This window comes from Symphodus melops (assembly GCF_947650265.1).
Source record: "Symphodus melops genome assembly, chromosome: 10".
NCBI lineage: Eukaryota > Metazoa > Chordata > Actinopteri > Labriformes > Labridae > Symphodus > Symphodus melops.
The window spans coordinates 16,172,858-16,195,807 of NC_136700.1; the positions used below are offsets into that span (position 1 = coordinate 16,172,858).

At 40.5% G+C, this 22,950-nt stretch overlaps 1 protein-coding gene across 1 annotated transcript in view; it reads right to left on the minus strand.

Annotated features, from left to right (window-relative positions):
- Positions 1-21,783, minus strand: part of zbbx (zinc finger, B-box domain containing) — a 47,479-nt gene extending 25,696 nt beyond the window's left edge. Inside the window, exons 1-9 of the mRNA XM_079353222.1 lie at positions 21,595-21,783; positions 20,619-20,767; positions 20,038-20,151; positions 12,368-12,470; positions 11,872-11,923; positions 11,068-11,183; positions 7,808-7,903; positions 2,691-2,903; positions 612-822 (exon numbers count right to left, since the gene is read on the minus strand). Of these exons, the coding sequence (XP_079209348.1) occupies positions 612-822; positions 2,691-2,903; positions 7,808-7,903; positions 11,068-11,183; positions 11,872-11,923; positions 12,368-12,470; positions 20,038-20,151; positions 20,619-20,683 (970 nt within the window). The 5' untranslated portion in view covers positions 20,684-20,767; positions 21,595-21,783. The remainder of the gene's footprint in view (positions 1-611; positions 823-2,690; positions 2,904-7,807; positions 7,904-11,067; positions 11,184-11,871; positions 11,924-12,367; positions 12,471-20,037; positions 20,152-20,618; positions 20,768-21,594) is intronic.
- Positions 21,784-22,950: the final 1,167 nt, after the last annotated feature.

Consider the following 22,950-nt stretch of genomic DNA (forward strand, 5'->3'; position numbering starts at 1 on the left):
ATGATACTGATCTATCACCTTGTGTTTTTTTTATTTTCTGCATCTTACCATCCCATTTTTTTTAATGGAACAGGTCTTTAGGTTGTTTTTGTTAACTGATGTACAGTGAAGTACTTTAGAAGTGAATGTTTTGGGGAAAAGATGAGAATACAGGACAAGATAAAGGGTGTAGATTAGACATGCCATGAAACGTTTGTGTGCAATCAAATGCAATAGATGATCAAAGCCCCTCAACAGAATCCCCCCCACAGTTCACACTATCAACTAGAGCTTAAAAGACTCGTAGTTCAAAGTCCATCCAAGTCCAAGCACTGATTCAAATCTGTAACATTAACAGGGGGATAATGTGTTGCAAAACTCCTGGATTGCATTTCACAAGATTGCACGTGTTCATGGTGCGCATAAAAAAAAAAGAAAAAAAGGGAATGGCGTGAGAGGTGAGTATGGTTGGAAGAGAAGAAAAGAAATCGGATGAAAATGACATTCATAACCTCATCCATGTAACTGATATTAAGTGAGATGCTGGATGAATAAAGCTGGCTGCTCCAGCTGAAGTCTTTCTGTTGATGGTCAGCTACATTACGCTCCACAAGCACCTCTTTGCACTTTACCTGGTATGACAGGTGTCCACATGGCCTCCTCACTCATGATTTCCGCTGCCGCATCTGTCTTCTCCCCTCTCCACTGTCTGAGAGCGTCCTGGAAAGATCTCGCAGACTCCTCCTCATCGTACTTCCCTCTCAGCAGGGCCGTGGCGTATCCCCACTCATGATCACTTTTTGGCCTTTCCTCCTTTTTCTCCTCATGGCTCACGTGCAACACCTGCCATAAAGCAAAGTTGTGATTCAAGCAATAGTAATGGATGCCCAAGATGTGTTGTACGGTAAAAAAGGTTCCCTACTGTGTATCAAAGTCAAGTCAAAGTGGGTTTTTTTATCAAATGTAAAAACAGCTTCAGCTGCTTTACAGGAAGTGCATGACAACAGAACCAAAGAAAAAAAAAACAACAATATACACTCGTAGCCTACATACACATTTCATACAAATGCACACGCTTATATATACATGGACAAGCATAGAAAAGGTACACACCTAGAATAGAATAAAAATAAAAAATAAAAATATGGTGCTTGTTTCAGCTGCTTTTAAAGGCCTGTGAATAAAGGTACATTTTGAGTTGTGATTTAAATGAGTTTAATGAGTTAGTTTCTCTGATGGGGGCCAGCCACGATCGCCTCCAATTTCTCACTGGGCTCGTGTATGAATAGTATGACGTTAGGTAAGTGCAACCATAGATACTATTAAAAGAAGCAGCATATTGTACTTTGGGGTTGTAATCTAACACATTGAATCCGTTTATGCTAAATAGAGTAAATAGCAAATATTCGAGGACTCAATCATAAAAACATAATTCGAATTAAAATCACACCGACGATCTTGGTCATTCCATGTCAGCCATATGAGGGCGCTCCATGTCGGATTTATAATAGATGTGCCTGTGTTCTCCAAATTAATCATGACTATGGCGTATTCCAATTCAAATATCGACTTTTCTGAATTCTGAAAATATCTCTCACAACAACTAGTGCCATTGGTCCAGGAGCGGATTTCAGCTAATGCTTTGAGTGAGGGCTCGTGCATACATGGGGTAGAGAGGCTTGATTGGTTTATCAAACGTGGTCGAGTGCAGACATTGGTCGAAGTTTCTACATGTTTACAACTGCTACATTATGACAGATATAAATCCTTTATCAGTTGTGCTCTAGTTGTTGTCTGTATTTTTGCTCTTTGTTCAGTTTAAACAGATACTCTGAACACCAGTTTGATATAAACACTGTACCAATCTTTAAAGTACTTTCTGACCCAAACTGTATGAAATGACTATATTTTTCATTAAGGTCAACTAAGCTCTGTGGTGTTAACAGGCTAAAATGTCAAGCTTGCCAAACTCTGACTGTTGGAGGGCATTTTTAGTCAAGAGTACATGCAGCTCAAAAAGCCTGCGTGTAGATGCAGCCTGTGGATTCGGCATCAATTTGGGTTTGTTTGAAGTCATTGAAATGGATTTACATGGTGCAGAGGCATGACACACACGGTGCACAGCCTTGTTTGACATGTGTCTGCTCTATCCTCACAGCAAGTGAAAATGAATGGATGGAAATTCATCAAAAAGGTAAGTAACCAATTAAAAAAAAAAATCCGGTAGATGTCGCCCCTTGAGGAATTTGACCCTCTACTCTTCTGAAGCCTCCGCTCTCCTCCAGCGGCACAGCTTCAACCTTCTTCTCTCTTTGCACAAAGAGTTGTTAATTAGAACGCACCATAATTTCAGTAATCACCATTAAGCACAAGCAGCGGACAAAATTGTCTTTTGCTCGAGCTGCAATTGCCCGAGGCCTGCATTGTTGTGTTAGCAAGCCAATGTTAGCACCCTTAGGTTTCACATTGCAAATACATTGACACTTACATGACATGTGAGTAGACTGTGCTATTATTCATTTCTCTACTCCTGGACTGAAACAGATTGATACGCAAGGCCATCCCGCCCATGTAAACATGATGTAAACACAGCCCGACAACAGAACAGCAGGCGGGACTCGAGCTTCTCACTCATTGTAGACAGGCATGATTGAGAGAGGCACGTATTACTTTGTGTGGAAAAGTAAATGATGATAAAGACTCAAACCTACCTGACGGTTATCATTTTGAGCCTCTGCCTCTTTCCCTGGCCGCTGATCTTCTTGTATGGTTAATGCTTCGGACGTAGAGGTGTGATCTGGACTGGGTTTGGATCTGGGACCAGCTTTAGGGCTTGTAGACGTGTCAGGACAGGAGTTGGGCTTTAACTGTTTCTGGAAGCAGCTGACCACATCCCGTGTGCTCACGTGGGTCTGTAGGTCTGTCTGAGAATTCAAGCCATGATACATAACATCACGTTAAAGTTAAACAATGGTGGGGGTTTTAACAGAAGCGAGAGGCAATGAGGGAAAACAAAATGATTTACACCCTGCAGAGGACTGAAGCCTTTGTATCAAGAGGTGCATTCTCTAATGACTGATTAAGTGTCTTACTCCATCAATCATCATGAATTCCAACACTTGTTATACTCCCTGAAGAATGTCACTTTTAAGAGAATGGAAAGGATCCTTTTAAATATTTTTGAGGCAAATGATTACTGGGGACCCTCTAGCAACCCATCAGGACTCCCCCAAGCTATGCATAAAGAAATACTTGAACCAATTTGCACGAGAGGAGCTGAAAAAAACCCCCTTTGTGATCAAATAGTTTTCCGTTAAAATATCCTCAGGAAGTCCTTAGGGTTATTTTATGCTACGTATTTGACTCCAAGGCCTTTCTTAGAAGAGACACTAAGGGCAAACTAAGTCTAAGTGGTTTCATCACACCAGCCAGTTTCTCTACAGGATTGTTTAGGGTTTCCAGCTTTGTTTTTGCAGACATAACAGCGAAACAGTAAAAAAAGGAATCAGCAGTGTTGTCATGTACACACTGCCTACAACTGTATTTAAAGACAACAAGAAGAATCATGAAGAAAAATCTGTTTAAAATAAATTAGTCACAACTTTTTAACACATCTTCCAAGAATCAAGGAGGTTGATCTTCGTGTTTGCGAACAACATGAAGGGAATGAGGTGAAACCAAATAGACAGGTGGCATGGACCTCACTGTAAAAGGTGCAATCCAATCAGTTTGAGTGCTCACCAGCATAACCTTGAAATTCATAATGATGACAAGAGTATATGTCTTCACCTTCATTTGATGTCAATGAAACACAGAGCTGCTTTTACTTCAAAAAGGTTTCAAACCAGGGTTGTCAAACTCATATGAGCTGAGTGCTGGGTTGGTCAAATTCGTTCTCAAGTTCTTCTATATTGTTTGGAGACGAGCCCTGAAAACAGCACATCACACACCAACAGACTCCATGCACCAGTAACCAGGGTCCTGTCTCTTAAGAGTGGAAATATTGCAAAATCCCTCGAGGTCAAACACGATTTTGGATTAAATAGAAATTATGCCGGGCTTCTTCACTGAAAAGAAGAAGAAGAAAGTAAAACTGAGGATAAAGATCTTGAGATGAATTGAACATTTTACAGTGCTAGCTGGTGGTTTTTGGTTCCCCCAACACCACAGGGGATAAGAGCTCAATATGTTTAAGACTTAGGATTTGAGGAGCAGCCCCTTTAAAGCAGATTGGATTGCTTTTGACACACGATCAACCACACAAAATCCTGGCAATGTAATTTGTTCATCGGTCATCCCTCACCAGAGGGTCAGGGTTCGATCCCCAGCTCCTGCGGCCATATGTTGTTCTGTCCTTGGGCAAGACACTTATCACACAATCACCTTTGTGCATGCTATACTGGCTGCCCAGTTGTGATAGAAATATGATATTATCTCTCATAACCTATTGAATTGCTATATGTAGAGTATACCAGAGTATAATCAGAAACATAGGATATCCATACTTATGGAGAAGATAAGAGAAAATGGGAAGCACACAGCATGACTGCCAATTATGTTTCCTTAAAACAAAAGGTTGAATTCATTATTTTGTATCATTAATCACAACTGACCAGTAGGGCTGCTAAGGTTTTGCTATGCACTATCCTGTCCTTGAAGGAACAAACAAGTCCAACAGAAACAAGTAAACCTGGAGTGCCTAGAAACACACCGTGAAACACAGATTTAGAATTCATGCTATGCTACAAAGTGATGATGCACGTTACGGCTGTTTTTATTGTCTATCTGCCCTGTAGCTCCTTCCAGATCATCACTTCATTATCTGACAAGATGTAGACCATTTTCCAAGTCCTGAGCAACGTACTTAGCGCTGAGGAATGTTTTTGTGTATGTCTTAGTAACACAATAATGAATATGAACACCTTCAGACAGGAGACAGTAGTTCCAACCTCGGTACGTTATATAAAATGTGGTTGTGTTAAAATAGAGGCTTATTCCGACACAATCAAAAACCAGACATTTTGCCCTGCAGGATGGAAGCATGATCATATGTTTGATGTCTCCTGGTAAGAAGCTCTTGTTTAGGCCTGTGACAGATTCTGCCTCCGGTCTTCAACATTTCAGCAAAAGGTAATGGAGTCATGATGGATGAATCTGTCTGGGCCCAAATGGCAAAGAAAAGAGACTTGTTCTTGGTCCGAAATCTCTCTGGTAGAATCAGTGATAAAAGCTAAGTGGCGCTCACTCAGTGGCAGTCTATCCAAGTTCGAAATGAGTCCATTCAGACTCTCATGGGAGGAAACTTGCCCATGGCCATGCAGTTTTTAAGAACTAAATATTTGTCTGTAAACAGATCTCACAAGCCTGGGGACACTCTTTCTTGATCTTAACACCCTCAGATGGCTCAACGTTTTCTTTTTCTCATTTTGGTCACCAGCCAACTGTGCTCTTACAGATGCATATCAATGAATGCTTACTGCCTTATTAGGCTTCAAACTAAGTGCCTGACAGATCAGTGTCCAGACCCCCCATTACTGGCAGCTGAGTTTGACAACTGTTTGTTACCACTCTCCGACATTTAGTCTCACATTCCTGCCAATTTCAATGAAGTGGCCAGTTGCCTCATGTTATTTCAATCCTTACTTTAGTTTTAGTGTGACAAAGGTCATCCTGAACAAATGCTTTGTTTTAAAGTAACCAGCTTGTTTATTCATTTAACAAGACATTCTATGAAACCATGCTGTGGTCACTTGGCAAAGTGCAGGCTTGTGTTTTTGTCCCTTCAGACAGACTTTCACAGCAGTAGCTTTTAGCCTCGTTTCAACCAACATATCCTGGAACTTAATAGTTCTGGGGCTTTCTTTTTTTTGGAAACTAAAAAATTCCTGCTGCCCATGTTGTCAATGTTTTGACCGCGGTCTGATGTCCCGGGAAAATCATGCAAATTAAGCCAATGACTTATGAAGACGTACTGCAGGAGGAAGCAACAGATATAACTGCATTACCCCGCCAGTATAATGGGTGGCGGTAAGAAAAAGACGAAGGTCATACAATAAAAGACAGCGTAATACGTCATTACGTCTACGACACCACATTTAGCCCATTGCCATGGAGGAGGCTCAGCTCGTGTTTTTTTGTCATCGTGCTGTATTTCATCGCAAAAGAATCCATTGACTCAGCATTGGACACAGCCATCACAATCAGCGAAGAAACTTGAAGGCCTTGAGGGAGCACTATCTCACCCTGAAGGGTTAACAACATTGAAGTGCCAGGCGCCATAATCAAAGTGTTAAATTTGATAAAGTATATCTTTCTTTGTATAGTGCCAATGCATTACAAATGGGATCTGAACTTGACTCTTAACGAAAGAGCAGGTAAAAAGGCCTTATTCTTTCTTATGTTATCTAATTCAATGTTTAACGATGTGTTCCACTAGGTCAGATCTTGGAACATTTTATTAGATAATGTCAAGAAATTGAGATTTGTTTCGAAACATATTCCCTTGCTTGGATTTTTTTAAAGGCAGTAGTGCTCAGGCATGCTGTGGGATAACGTTATCTTGTTGATTGTTGATGGTGACATGGTGAGACTGAATGGACAAAAATCAAAACGACCATTTGACTAGATGACGTGCGTTCCCGACTATCAACTTGGTCCTTACTGATCACAGACTGTGTGTATGTGTGTGAGAGAGATTTACATTTTCATTTTACAGTGTAATTTCAACACTCTGATTCTGTGATCCGGTACGCGTTTTCCGCTTCGAATCTTGAGGTTGACTGGTGTTAAACTCTAACTGGAATTGTGAGTCCTTTATGATATTTCCAAGTCACATCCAAATTTATCAAAGTCAAAGTCTTGTAGGGCGAGTTCACACCTTCGTCTGAAAGCACAGAAGATCTAAAAGTCAGTGAAAAGAAATGTACCCAAGACAGGAAACGTTTCTTGACTTTGACTTATTGGATATTTTCCGAAGAGAATCCACACAATACTAAATGACTAAATGACTAAAATTACCTTCAATTGACTCTTTGTTATATTGAGAGAAAATATACAGTTGAAAAAGTTCAATCACATCCTCTTCCAGTAAATCATTAATAACCCTGCTTTGATGTGTTTTTTTATCTTTGACTGATGAGTTAATGTTCGAAACAACAACCTTTACATTTTCCTCTTACTTGAAAACCATGCTGGCAGAATCTTTTTCGTTAGTGTCGATCCAGCACAAGACTGTTAAATTAAACTCTCTACTATTGACCTGTTGTCTTATCTCTGTTTAATCCTGGACTGAAGGCTGCTGTTGGGTTGAGTGCTGCCTGAGGCCTGTTCTCTGCTATCTGTATGACTTGAAGAGTGGGATTTGGTCTGAGCAAGTACACGTGTGTGTGTGAGTGTGTGAGAGAGATAGAGAAAGAGAAGGGGGCAAGGGGGTAGTGTGTGAAAAAAGGGAACAAAGTTACCTTTTTAAAGAAGGCATTTGCCAATGATCTATTTTGTTATAGGGTGACAAGACATGGCAAATCTGCAATATTAACCACAGACACACACTTCTGAACTACATTCTGTGCGTGTTTGTGAGTGTGTGGACATATCAAACTGAAACAGGGTGCAAAGCTAGATATAAGATTAGTTGCAAATTGGTAGATTTTTTTTTGGTCATGGATGCCGAACTATAAATGAAAGAATGAGTGGAGCAAAAGGAGACTGAGGATCATGGCAGCTGTTATTGAAAGTATCTGTTTAAGAGAAAGAGAGACAGAGAGAAAACAGAAAGAATAGAAACAGAGAGGCGAGGAAGCAGACCTGATACACGTGAGACAACGCTCACCTGAATGGGGATAATCCTGTGGAGCTTCAGTGCACCCTTCTGGTGGAATTTGGTAAAGCAGCCGATGCAGTAGTCCTCTGTGCATTCAGCACACATCTGAAACAGACACACAGTGAAGACAGTGAGTGTGTGCGCTTTGGTGTGAATATATGAAGGGGATGGATGTGAAAATGTGTGCGTATGTGCGCAAACATATTTGCCTGTTGAAATGTGTGTAACTATCTGAATTGAAAAGCCTATGTCGTAGTGATTTTGCTTAAAGATTTCAGCTGAAGGTCGGATATCCATCCTTTTTCTCTAACGTCCACCTTGCCAAACAAACTTGGACTGGAGGCATGACTATTGAAATGGAGTCCATGGCAGGATGCTGCAAGATGAGTGAGTGTATGTGTATTTTTCAGTGAGTGAGAGAAGTTGAAACTAGAGATAGAGAGAGAGAGAGAGAGAGAGAGAGAGAGAGAGAGTGAGTGAGGTGTGGAAAGCCTATATGCATTGCACTATGTGTGCGTGTGTACGTGTGTGCAAGCATGCGTGTGTTGTGAGAGCGAATGCATCTTAAGGGAGGTCATTATCATATCTATCTGTGAGAATCCGGTCTTATTAGTGAGGAAAAGTCCTTGCATCAGCAGGTTGGGGAGATAGGCCCAGGCTGGGTGGATGGAGCACTCGGTCGAGGACAAAACAAGTAAGGAGAGCCAATAAAAAGGGACGATGTTCAGGGAGGGCTGGAGGGAGTAAAGGACCAAGGCTTCTTAAAATTCATGAAGCAACAAAATGTGAACAAATACCCACCATTTGAATGGTTCCTTTAATTTAACGTACAAGTAAATCTTGCAGAGTCCATCCTCAGTTTCATGCAAAATTCAGGAAGTATAGTTAGTGCACTTCCTTAAAGAAAAGTACAGTTCTCCTTATCAGCAGTTGGACTGGATTGGACTATTATTTTTTAAGGACTTTAAAACTTCCATATTTTATTTAAATGTTTACTTCTAATTTTTTTGCATATTTGAATCTTTCAATGCAAATCACCTAATCCCACTCCTTTCTCACCTGATCAAATGTGCTTCTAACTTGTAATCCTTTTATTATTCATATTCTTTCTGGTATATTCCATTGTCTCAAATGCATTGGTGTTTGTGTGTGTGTGTGTGTGTGTGTGTGTGTGTGTGTGTGCATGTGCGTGTGCGGGGGGTGTGTGTGTGTGTGTGTGTGTGTGTGACTTTGTGCGTACACATGCAAGTCTACAGCTGTGACATTGCCCTTTAATGGTCCCATAAAGCAAGGCCTCATTTCCCCTCTCAGACCTGAGGATAAATTACAGTCACTCCCCAGGGACTAGGCATCCCTATCAGACTGCAAGTGGCATATCACTGCGCTCACCTGTGCTGTGCAGGAGGAAATGGCCCTTTTTTTCTGCCTGGATGATTCTGGAATACAGCATGAGGTTTGGCGTGCAGTGTGTTCGTATGTGCACATGGAAGTTTGGTAGTCTTAGCCAGTATATGTGAGTCATAGTTTAAAATAAGCCCAGATGTGTATTTATGTGTGTGTAGGGGCGTGTGTGTGTGTGTGTGTGTGTGTGTGTGTGTGTGTGTGTGTGTGTGTAGGTGTGTGTGTGTGTGTAGGTGTGTGTGTGTGTGTGTGTGTGTGTGTGCAACAATTGCTTAAGTGCAGTTCCAGACTGAATAGCACAGACATTCAAAGCGCTTTCCATTATTGCCGTCATTACAGGGCACAAGGGCTATATCCAAAATGTGTGTGTGTGACACTGGATTGTGTGTGCATGTTGGCTTACGTGCCCGCCCAGACTACTATACACAGTGTCATAAAGCTCATCACTGTGGGTCACTGAGGGAACTGGACACTAAATTGAACAGTTCAACACAACACCATCAAATGCACGATCACACAAATGATCACGCACCATTGTAACACGATGTGTGTGCTACATTTAAAATAACTTATTCCACCATAAAAGGTGCAGAAAAATGGTGACTGTCAGCTTGTTCAGTTCAACCCCTCCCTCTCTTTTATTCCCCCTATCAATCTTTCTCCTGCTCCCTCTCGGTTATTTAACACCAAACTGTAGGCGTCTCGTCAGACACATGATCGGTGTAAGACATTAATAGTTGAGGATCTAAAGGGCGGAAATGTGGGATCGACCGAGCGAGCGACCAATCATCAAGCATGCATTACTCATCTCAGTTTGCTAAGTCCATTATTCATACAAACAAAGACGATCACGCACATACACACGATACATACAGTGCACACACATACAGTCCTCCTGTGAAGTAGTGAATAAAGAGCGAGCGAGAATAAACAACGGTGCCCTTAGAGGTCTGGAGTATCGATGGAAGGATCCAGCTAAACTGTTACCAGTGCAAACACAAACACGAAGACGGATCGAAAGATAGGACAGCAACAAGAGAGGCACAACCAGAGAGACAAATGATGGACAGAGTGGACAGGGTGGAGGACGACCAACAAAGAAATGAAGCGGATCTGCATGTAGTGAAAACGGTAGGGCAGGAGGGAGAGAAAGAATAGACGTATAGGAAGAGCTACATGTAAATATAAACAGACAAAGACTGACTGATGTGCACCAAGTGAGAAGGCTGATAAAGAGCTATATTCATCATTTTAACCATTCGTTAACTGACTCATGGGCTGATGCTTAAAACTACGAAAAATAAAGTTAGTTTGCATCAGGTTAATTGAGCAGCACGCGAGACTACTTGTTGTTAAATGTTTGTTTGTTAGTAGGATATGGTGCATGCCACCGAGCCTTATTAACACATCCACTGCTGGCTGTAGAAATGCTGAATGACATCAGTCCTCTTATCATTTCTCGTGCCAGTCCCATCCATTCGAAGAAGGTAAAATATGAGTGCAATTTGCTATAACAACACTTTTTTTCAAAACTATTAAGAATGAAAACACACATTAATAAGTATTTAACTTATTTAAGGGGCAAAGATAAAAGTACATAGATGTACAGGTAGTTCTACTGTAGTCATGGGGAGAGTAGCAAACTACTTCAATGTTTTGCAAAGTTAGAAATGGCTTCCATTTAGTTGAATCTCACAGCTGAAAGAGCCTCTTTGCAAAGGATTTCACACACTACATGCCAACAGCGGGATGAGATCATTACCATTTCGGCTGGCGGAGTCAAAAGGGCGAAACAGAAGTACTTCAGATTCGGGGTCAGGAAGCCGTATTGTGTATTGCGTATACTGTGTGTGTCTATGTATACATACAAGTCCAGCAGTCTTGACTTCACATTGTCCACAGCACTTTCCCCTCAGCCTGCTTTTTGTTTTTGTTTGCTGACCGGTGGAAGGGGCGGGGCGGTGAGGCGGTGGCTTCGGGTGCACTAGAGAGAAAAAAATCAAACTGTTGTTAACGCGTGGAAAACAGTTTCCATTAACATGATAGATATTTAATACGTAGCTGACTTCTTGATTTGTACAGCACACATCTAGGGAGTTAAAATACATGACAGCTACATATGTACTGTACACTGCAACATTTGGAAACAAATACAAACATTTCACTTGTTTACAAACCCTTGAGACTTGTCAACAACCCCTTCAAGTCATCTGATGTGAATTGAATTAAAAGGTGAAAAAAACAAAGCATGTATTCCCAAATAGACAATACATGCTTTGTATGAGGGAATACAGGGGTAAAATTCGGGGTAAATTTGTCATTTACCCCTAATCAGCAGTCTTTTTAAACATTTAGACTCAAGGTGTACTTTTGTGCCTCAGGCATACATGAATAATTCTGGTTGGCTACTGGCTACACTAATCAATCTATAACAACAGGCCTCCCCTGCCTGGCTCCTCTGATGGCAATAATCAACCTTACTGAAGTACATGTGAACAAGACACTGAACCTGAACCAGGTCCCACGATGTTTGCCTGAAGCTGCTCTTGAATACTAACCTCAACGTAGAGGGTAGAAAGAATTTCAGAGCAGGGGAGTGTGTCAGAGGACTAACTGCATCTCAGTACAAATTTCTGGTGCAGGTAACCGAAAAGATGCTGTGAACTCCTTACCTGTCAGCGGTTCATCCTTCAGCACTCGGATCCTCAACTTGCCTTCTGACAGCTGTTGAGGAGACAGGCAGTGACAGATAAGTAGTGACAGTTTGTAGCAGCTCTTAAAGTCCTACCACTCAGGCAAAGTGTACTGCTACGTATGTGTGTTTATGCACTTCTTTTTGTTCATATTATCTTCTGACGTTGCACAAAAACCAGAGGTTTTTATCGTGCAAGCTAATACATAAATAAAAACGACGTTGATCCATAAAATATCTATTCATGGTGCATGAACACAGGACTTCTATTACACTGCATTCAAACTATAAGGTCACAGAAAGTCACATGAAAAGCTGCTCAGAGTTAAAGGAATAAAAATGACTATTTTTGAAGTAACATCTGAAGTAAGATGAGAAACATTTTAAACCAATGGAATATAGAATTGCACATATGCAGATGATGACATCAAGTACCACAGGCTGAAACAAACACACACGGAGAGGGAGATTTGCACCTTTTGGAGTTTGTTTTCCTTGTTCTTAGTGGCTCTATCTGTTTGAGCGTTGTTCATTAAAGGACCACACTTTCCAGACTTCCATCTAAACCCTCCAGAATTCCTGTTCAGACAGAACACACAGCGAGAGATGGTTTCACATGAATATGATAGCTAGCTTTTCTGAAAATAAAGAGAAGTTCTTACAACCCTTTGAATTTTTGCGCATAGATATGCCTAAACAAGGAAGTCAGAATAGCCTCAATTGAGGAGGGTTACAAATGCAACAAGCAGAGGGAGCAGAGAAGCACAGGCAGACTAGAGCAGTTTAAATATGGCAGCGTAGGAAGTATTTGATCAATCGGATGCTTTCAGCAGATCAGCTGGTCATCAGCTGGTGAGGCTTGCGTGAGATCAGCTAAAGCTCAATAAGAGAGCCTGACTACATGACCTACCTGAACTTCCGCAAAGCTTCATTTCATAGATCTGAAGGCTTTGGTACACCTTCAAGCACTACTTATAGCAACAAAGTACAGAGATGGTTTATGAATCAAACTCATTAAAGGTTATAAAAACCTCAACAAAATCATTTCTAACTGGTGTTAGACTTCAAAGATTAAGCGAAAAAATGCAATGTAAACACCTTGCAGTTATCCGTTGCAATTTCACTACGGAAAGTGAAGGCAGGGTGTGTGTAACAAAGCTTAGAGCTAATGCTTTTTTAATCCACTGAAAGACCCAATGAGACTGAATATGTTTAAATAATAGTGAAGGGCTTTAAAAAAAGAAGCTAGAACGGTGGTCAAGAAAAATATATGAATGCCGGAATAAAAATATGTATAGCCACTTTGTAACTGAATCCCAAACCTCTAAATCAAGTTAATAGAAAAAATGAAAATAAGTTTGTCCCTTCTTGTGTTGTTTAAGGGGGTCAGAGCGGCAAGAAAAAGCGTTTGTCTTAAAAAACACAAGTATGAATTTGGGTTTTCCAACATTAATTCAGCGCATGTTCAGTTTCTCGTGGGTCTTACATTTCTCATCGCAAGAACAAAAGGTTTTATCTCAATGTAGACAACCGAGATCAATTGAATGTTATAAAATTTATAAAGGCAGAACATCAAAGAGTGTTGGAATCAAACCTACTCAAACACAAATACACACATGCAGAGACGCATCTGCAATAAATGATCTCAAATGTGCACATGCATTATTGCACACACACACATTCATGCAGAAAGTTGTCAGTTACAGAAAGTAAAGAAATGGAGAGGTATCCTCATTTAGACACAAGTTATTCATGCTCCTGTTGCTGAATTATTTATGCTATTTATGCTATTGTGATGTCTGGCTGTCTTTGAAAGAAGTTTATTTTGGATTGAGCTGGCAGCCTGTCAACACACAGGAAGTCAGACTCTATTTGTGTGTGAGAGAGAGTTCGCCTTTCTGGGTCTGAGTGTGTGTGTGTGTGTGTGTGTGTGTGTGTGTGTGTGTGTGTGTGTGTGTGTTTGTGTGTGTCAAGAGTTGCCAACACCATTGATGCTGTGGCTGTGCTGCGCTGACACTGAGGGTGGGCGTCAGGTAATCACCCTGGCGACATCACCTTGGCAACTGGACTGTCGCTAAGGGAGACAGTTGAGGCACACCACTGTCAGTGCAGGATGACAAGGTGTCCCCTCAGGACAGTCAACATGGAGGTAAAAAGTGTGTGTGTGTGTGTCTGCTCGTGTATCTCTATGCACTTTGCTTTTGCATGGATCTCATTATCTTATCAACACAGATCACACTCAATTACACCCACTCAAACAGTGCAGCGCACAGATGAACTCCGAAATAATAACGCCTTAAAGTTGTTTCGAGGAAAATATAGAAAGATGCACATTCACACCTTCGATGTTTCTCTCAAACACACACCCACTCTCCCATCTACACCTTCTGCATGCACATGTGGGAGCTGTTCGCAGGCTTCTTTAAACTGCAGTGAACTTGTGTACTTAGAGGCAGGGTGGGTAATTTTCTCCAGATATACTTTTTAAGATTCTGCTTGAAATTGTCTTTAGGTTCTGACAGTAATTAATAACTCATGTGCACTGAAAAAGAAACAAAGATAATCTGTAGCAGCTATAAACAGTAAAATCTTCGACCAATGTCTGCACTCGACCACGTTTTATAAACCTATCAAGCCTCTCTACTCCATGAATGCACGAGCCTACACTCAGAGCATGAACTAAAACCAGTTATGGACCAATTGCTCTAGTTTAAGTAAATGAGGGGCGGGGCTTTGAGGGAGCACAGAGGGGAGGGGGTGAGTAAATACAAAGAACGGAGAGGATGTTACTTTCAAAATCATGCTAGTTTTCGAAAATTACCTCCTCTGCCTTTAAGTCTATATTTCACATACAGCATTGCAGTTTTATTGACATGCAGTAAGACGGAGAAAGAAAGCAACGCAAACAAACGTTCACGAATGCGTTCCCATTATTTTACACATTCTTCTGAAAAATGTGTTCAACTAGTTCAAAATGAAAATGAATCACAAAACAAAACACCAAATGCCCCCTTGTCAAAAAGCTTTCTTCACCAAAGTCAACACCAACGCCAAAAAAACACAGTCAGAGGAAATGTTACTCATCGACCTACACACAGCCTGCATGTCCAACACAAACACATACACCGAAATGAAAAGAGAAGGAATGCCAAATTATTCAGTATAAAACCTGAGGCATTCGCAACCGGTCGTACACTGACACAACCATGTCCAACACAAGAGAGAACACACACTGCTATCACCTCTAACTGACCCATCGCACCCGAAGGGAAAAGTGAAAACATCTGTGTCCTGCATATTCATGCAAATGCATACACTGTGGAGTCTAATGCCAAAAAAAATCCGGTCTCCTCTCAAATCCCTTTTTCCCAGTGTGAGTCGGAAGAGAGGGCAAAAACAGAAAGAGTGGAGATAGAAGAACAACTTAAACAGAGCTAGGAAATATTCCGCACTAGAGCTCTTTAATCACAACAGTTAAATGGGTGGTAAATGGAGTGAAAGGAAAAGGAGGAGGAGTCAGACAACACGAACCGAGTAGCTACAAATGTCGACAAAAAAAAGATTAAAGGACAGCCATGAGGGGACATAAGCTGGAAAAAGGGGAATCTCAACTGTGTGTTCTGATAAGATGAGAGCAAGTGTCAGGAAGGCTTGTCAGCCTAAAGACAAAGCTGCATTAAATCTGCGCTTTGGGCAGGTCAAACAGAGAATGATGTACTACATTTGCCCTGAGCTGCTGCTCTGGCTTTATTATCGCTTGTGTACTCTTCCCAAACTGATTATCCACCACCTCCGCTCGGCAACTGAATTTATTCGCCTCTTCTCTCTTCTCTTCTTCTGTATGTGTGTGGGTGTGTGTGTTGCCAAACTATAAGACTATATAAGAAAAAAGATTTTACAATTGGTCTACTCCAGGAGTTGAATTGTTCAATTCTCGGGGAAAAGCTGAGCGAGGAGTGCATAACACAGACACACATGGTGCAAAACACAGTGCATTACACGGCGGCGCCTGAGCGGAAAAAAAAGAAAAGAAAAAAACAGCCTGAAGACCTACAGTACAGAGTCTGTGGGTCTTAAAGCTGAGCCTTTGTTAGCACCCTTCATGCTATGTTGGCTCCACCGAGAAAAATGCACAACGCCGACCAGTGCACCGATGACGGTGACGTAGGACACGCACGTCCTCGCCGCGAACACAGACTAGGACGGAACCGAATTTAGTAAATAGGCCTCGAGGATCGCTCCCTCCATCATCACCATTATGTAATCCCGCAATCTGATTCAGTTAATGTCAGATACCAGGATCGAATCAGATACCAGGATCGAATCAGAGCATCCCTACTATGTATGTATGTATGTCTGACATATTTTGGAATTGACAATAAAGAACCTTGAACCTACTACAGGGTTGCTCTGAGAGAGAAAGACAGGTAAAGAAGGGAGCAGTGACAAGAAGATTTACTTTATTTATCCCCAATGGGGAAACTATGTTTGTACACTCTGTTAAAACATGCTACACACATAGGCTGATACAGCACACATGCACAAACAGGATCCTATGGACACATGCACTACTTGAGAAATGTCAGAGTGAGGGAGCGGCCCCCAACAGGCCCTCCTGAGCCCTGCTCAAGGGCACCCCGGCAGTGCTCAGGATGTGGACTGGTACTTCAGCAGCTACCCGACCAATTTCCTGATTTGTTGGTCCACATCAGGACTTGAACCCTCCGGTTCCCAACCCAAGTACCTAGGGACTGAGGTACTGCCGCCACACTCCTGAACAACCCCAGGAACCTTCTTAACACTCTTCAAAACACCTGATTAACTGCTGAACTCACATCTTAGTCTCCTTATAGTCCAGCCTGAGCAGGAAAAGTTAACATTTGAAAAGAGAATATTTATTGATATGGTGTTTTTATGTTTTATGTTTGAGCTGCATTATTTCATCTTTAAATCTGAGCCAGCTAAATCTTTCCCCTGCCTTCACACGCTGCTTCACACACAAACTGATTATAGCTCTTCACCTCGCTCACTCACTCGCAAATGTTGAATCTTTCTCAAGCATTTCAAAGACATTAGGCGAAAAGCAGGACTCCTGCCCTGTGGCATTATGGAGTGTGTTGTTACTGATTAAGAAGCACAGAAGACATCCTGAGCCAAAAAAAAAAAAAGAGGTGAAACTCTCTGTAAACACACAAATCCAAGTGCCATTATTTATGGAGGACAAGCATCAAATGATACACACAGGCAGCCATGCTCACTCCTTGTGGTATCTTGGGGCTGGTGTAGCAGTAAATGTTGCAGTATTTCAGTGTGACAGGAAACACAGTGTTTATGTTCTTATCGTTTGTGCAGCCTGGATGAGATGGCCTGCTCCCCATACTGATGTATGACTTCTTAATTAGAGCTAGGCTATCCCTGAGACACAGCAGTGTTCATTTACAAAGACACATGCACGCAGTTAAACACAGAAACCCATAAACTAATTAACCTATGATTTAAACTCACAGTATGCATTTCCATTCTGTATTTGTGATGTATGTATTTCAACCAATGGAGAGATGCATAATGTGTAACAAATACCTCTCATTATGTCCTCGCCCTTAATCACTGGTGATGTCACTAGCTGTGACTGTCTGTGTGTATGAGTAAAACCTCTTTCTGGCTGTTACTATTTAAAGGAGTCATCCCCCTCTCTCTGAAGCTGTCCGTGTATGTACTTATATATTATGATGTCTTTATTAGGCTGTTCTCCATAAAGTCACATCCGTTGACAAATCTCATAGGTTTCTATGGAACTGCAATAAATCATGTGAATTTGAAACAATTTGCTTTTATTCTGCAAGTTTAAAAGCAAAACCGTGGATCAGTGGGGAGAGTCATCAACTCTCAAACCTTAGCGCTTGCTGCGCTAATTGCCCAACGGGGATAAACAGAGTTTAAGAAAAAAAAAAGTTTGTATTTTTGCAGGATAGGAAGCTGTGAAAATCTCAACATGTTGGATAATATTCCAAAAAGATGGCTGACTACATTAAAAATGTGGTGATGTGATGGTGTTAGTTTTTTCTTTAGTTTAAGGGTCAGAGTGCATGTCCCCGTCCTCAATGTGTAAATCCAAAGCATCTTATTGCAAAACAAACTAAATAACACGATTGTAAAACTACATGTGAAAAGGAGAGCCAGCAGGAGCTCTTCTGGAAGCCCTCAAACAACCAGTGCAAATGGAAGGGAATACTTCAAAAAACAAAGGCGGAGGAAAACGCAAAATCCAAAAATCATTCGTATAAATGATTCAGGTCCAGGCACTCAGGATGGTTTGAAAAGTATAAAAGGCCTTGGATTGATGGGGACAGAAACAAACACTGGACCTGGATCATTTATACTAGTGTTGTTTTAGTTATAAAACTACATTTGTATGAGTTCATTGTGTGTGAAGTTTTCAGCCTGACTAAACTTACCTAAAGCATTCATTCATGCTTAATGACCATAAATAAGAGATTTACCCCATGACAGCCAACACGTGTTTCTACAAGGCCTTGAAAGACATTTACCATTAATAACATGGCTGCTGTTACAACCTGCCCTCTGTCAATCATCAAAGCAGATCAACGCAAAAACATAATCACTGTTCTCACAACTATGTATTCCTATCTGACAAGTGAAACCTTAAAATGCATTAACATATCGGAGACGAGCTGAGATAAGTGTACCCAGTGCTTTTGATTGGTCTGAACAGCGGCTCAGGCAGTTTGATGAAATGACACTCTGCCAGTTCTTTGAATTGTCCTTCTTCCCTTTCGTGTACATGTAACTGTTCCCTTTTTCTCCTGTGAGGAACATTGATGTTGTCTGTTGTGAAGACAAAATGTGATTGTTCCACACACGTTGTTGGGACTTATTGTCTGTAGGGCTCCACTGACCTTTAGAAAAGTCCACTATATGGACATGAACGTACCGAATCTTTCATTGGCTCTTTGACTACTCCCCTTTTCTCCACATGGCAACCTTTGCAGTGACCTTTATGAGTATGGATGTCATCAACCTCTCCCTCGCTCTCATTTAGTGTCCTCCTCCATCAATCGATCAATAGGTATTTGTGAAGCGCCAATTCATAACAAATGTTATTGCAAGACACAAACGAGTATCTATTTCTGTTACTGATTGTTTCTGCTCTTTTTGCCTTCTCGGTTGTTTCGTCTTTCACAGCTGTTGCAGGTTTGTCCATCATTTACTGCTCCACACTGACTCCTGTTTCTTCGTTACTCAACAGATCTGTTCCATGAGTTTTTAGACAAAACACACTGGACTTACAGTTTATGAACAGCTATACTTTCCCCCCACACACACACACAAACAGCTGTATTCATCTCAAAGTCTCTTCAGCTCAGTAGTTCTACTTTTTTACTCCCCTCGTCTGTCTACAGTGTCTTCCCTGACCCTTCTCCTCACCTGCTGTTAGTCCAGGCCCCCTTCTGTCTCTTTAATCTCTCTCCATCTGTCTGTCTATCTCAGTGTCAATTCATTTTAGATCTGGATTCCTCATTAGTCCCATCTAAAAATATTACATCTTCAACTTGTCAGTACTGTATAACCCTCTTGCTGTCGTGGAGCTTCTTTTTTTTATATATATATATATATATATATATATATATATATATATATATAAAAAAGAAAACTCATATCACTGCAAAGTATTATAATTATGGCTGGCTGTAGGTTTTCTTCAGGCAGGTTAATGTGGCCACCATAACAAACACAAACACTGCCTATACAATTTTGCTTTTCGTTATTTCTTTATGATGATTTTAAGTCGGAAAAGGTCTTCAACCTCTATGGGATGTATAGGATGGATAATATCACTGTGGCAAACACTACTGAGATTGTGGTAAAATATTAGACATCAGCATACAAGCCAAATGAAATACTGTATTCATTCCTGAACCAATTTTTTGGGGATAAGGCAAAAATGAAGGGAGAAATATTCTGCTGCTGGGTATTGAGTAAGTGTGTCTTCTGTGTTTTCATTTACAGGAACCGCAGCCCCATTCTAAACATATTTAAACAATGTTTAAACTTATCTGTCACCATTACCTACTCTCTACCTTGTATTCCCTCTCCCCTCACCTGGTGCTGTACCGCTGATACTCACCCTCTCTCTTCTTTCTCTTTACTCATCCTCTCTTTCAGTTGTTGCAATTTCTCCTCCATCTTTTCGCTCTCCTGAGTCAGAGTCAGAGTCTCCATCTGCAGGTCTTGTAGGTTCCTATGGCAACACACACACACACTTGCATATATGCAATCAATCAACAACAATCAATCATACAAATGACCTACTCTGTCAGATTGGACAGCAACACCTTCATCAATAAATTCAATTCATCTGCTGCACCAGCAGATCCCTGTTGCTGCAATTGATCAATACTTTAATCAATCAGTTACTGGATCAGGGAACCACCAAGGCAGACATCAATTAAGTCAATTACCTGTTGGCAAATGAGAAACTACAAAGGAGACTTGACTCGATTTTGCACTGGCAATATGAAGAAAACAAACACACTGGATCTGAATCCAAGACATATGGTCTATCTCGCCTGAAACTCAGTATTGAGAAGTATTCATTCCCTGGGCCGAATTTGAATGGGAACACATCATGATAGTATGTCAGCCAATTGGCACTAAATGCTTGCACCAAGTGTCTCATAACAAAACAGAAATCGTATCTGTCCTTACCTGGCATTGAGCTTGACAGATTTGGCATTTTTGTTCGGAAGCACCACAAAGTTATTTATATTCATGTTATTTGTTTGGTAAGAGGTCGGAGTGGGGTGGGGGTGTGGGCTTCTTGCCTCTCTTGCGATTCTTGTTAAGAAGAGACCCTCCTGCAATTTAAAACAAAAAACAAAACAAAAAAGTTATTGTGTAAAAAACATACAGTAGCCTACTGGCTTAAATGTTAGAGGCAAAGATTTAAAGAGGCACTTTAAACATGTAATCCTGTGTTGTATCTGGCAGCCACTTGACAAATGGCTGGTACATTTTTAGGCTGTTAATGCCAATAACTGAAATGAGTTGGTCAAGCAGAAATAAGATATTTTTTTAAATGGGAGTCTAGGCTGCAACATCTACCAGCAACTGAGCTGATAGGGAAATGACATTCGCTGAAGGTTGCCTCCAATTGAATAAAGCTTGATGACAAATTACTGAGAGGGCTGATATAACCTGTCATAGAAAACAAGGTCAGGTGTACAGTCAGTCATATCATACAGGACGGTTCAGGTATCATGACCTTAACTCTGAGCAAATGGTCACACAATTATGACAAAACTATAGGATGCAACCTTGATTCATTCAAAACTACTATCATGTCATGATGTTGCAACATGAAGGGAAATTAGAAGGCAAATTTTTAATGTTTTGACTCCAAGCTTGAAGACAAACCAAACCAACTTTGAGTGGACATCTTTGCTTCGTTGTTGAAAGTTGAACCTTTGTATTATATATAATGTTGACTAAATGATTGTTGCAATGATAGTTTGTTTACTATTTTGGGCTACATCAACTACGAGTCCAGAAGAACTTCGTTAATGCAAACTTCCGTATTTATAACTATTTTATTTAGTTAAGATGACAGCGAAAAACATAAACGTCATGCGTAAGTCTTAGTTTCCGTTTCAGCTCCTAAACACGACTTAAATTCTTGACTTACCTCAGGTTTCCCGTGACTCTCCCTATATAACAAGCTTCTGACTGCACAATCGATGACTCACTCAGCGGGTCAACACGCTTTTACGTGTTCAAAATTCAACGAATCAATTGCAGTAAGTTTTTTCAGTCAGGTTTTCGACTCCAGTTCAGTCAGGGGCGCTTGTGTTGAACCGTCGTCGCTATGGCAACCCCGGTCTGTCTCGCGATAGCTGTGCAGTTGGTGTCTGCATAAATGAAGGAGGTCATTTACTGTGCTAATTGCCTGTAGACTCTTTCCGTCTTTGGTATGTTGACGAACTTTAAAAAAAAAATGAAAAAAGAATTATAACAGCATGCCTTTGTTTGTTAAGGGAATAAACATCAGATTCAAAGACCTCAAGTCCCCCATTGACTCAGTAATCATGGGCAGCGGGAATTCCCATCTAATTAAAATCCTCACTGCATCAAGATAAATACTGTCTCTGATTACAAGCTTTGAACCCTTTTTTTAATATTAGAGTTGTATTTAGTCAGCCAAGATGATGCTATAAAATCTTTCATGTTGACTCATTAGAGAGGAATAGTTTATAATTTTATCTAGGTCTAAATGTGCTGCTCGGCCAACCATAAATTTGATAAGACCAAAGTGAAGAACACAGTAGGACTATGTGTATGCATATGTGTGTCCACAAGAGTGATTATGATTGTTTGAATGGGGAAGAACTGAGCAACCATCGGTTTGTTACATAAGAAGTCTGCAGTGCACAAAACAAATCTCAATTCTCCAGCAGTCAAAAGTGCATAGAGAAGAAATAAAGCATCTGGAAGATAGTTAACTATTTATACTGCCTGAGTCCTTGCAATACTTTATGTAGCTTATCATATAAATAAAACAAAACACAGATATAAGTTTTGCTCTCAGCTGTACTTGTTGTCTCTATCAGAATATAAAATAGCCTATAAAGAAACTTTTTGGAAAACATAACCATTTTTGAATTTCCAGTACATTATTGAGTAGTAGAAAGTAATTTAGCTTCATTGATCTGGATTTAAAACAGTTAATCACATATCTTATAGGCTTTATGCATCTGTATTTTAGTAATACAAAGAGAAAAGTTCTTTGGGTTTGCCCATGCATGGTGATTATTATTTGTGATATGAATTTACTCTAAACATAGAATAAAAAATAATTTAAAGAAATCCAACGTTTTTTCTTTAACTTTTCAAGAAAACTACCTTTTCGGTTCAAGGGTGGAAAGTTTTATAAATTGAACGCAAGATTATATTTTTTCCTTTATTAACTAGACTGAATTGGTTGCATAGCTTAAAATAAAGTATTTATTATTTGTACACTTAATACACAATGTTTTTGCGCTTG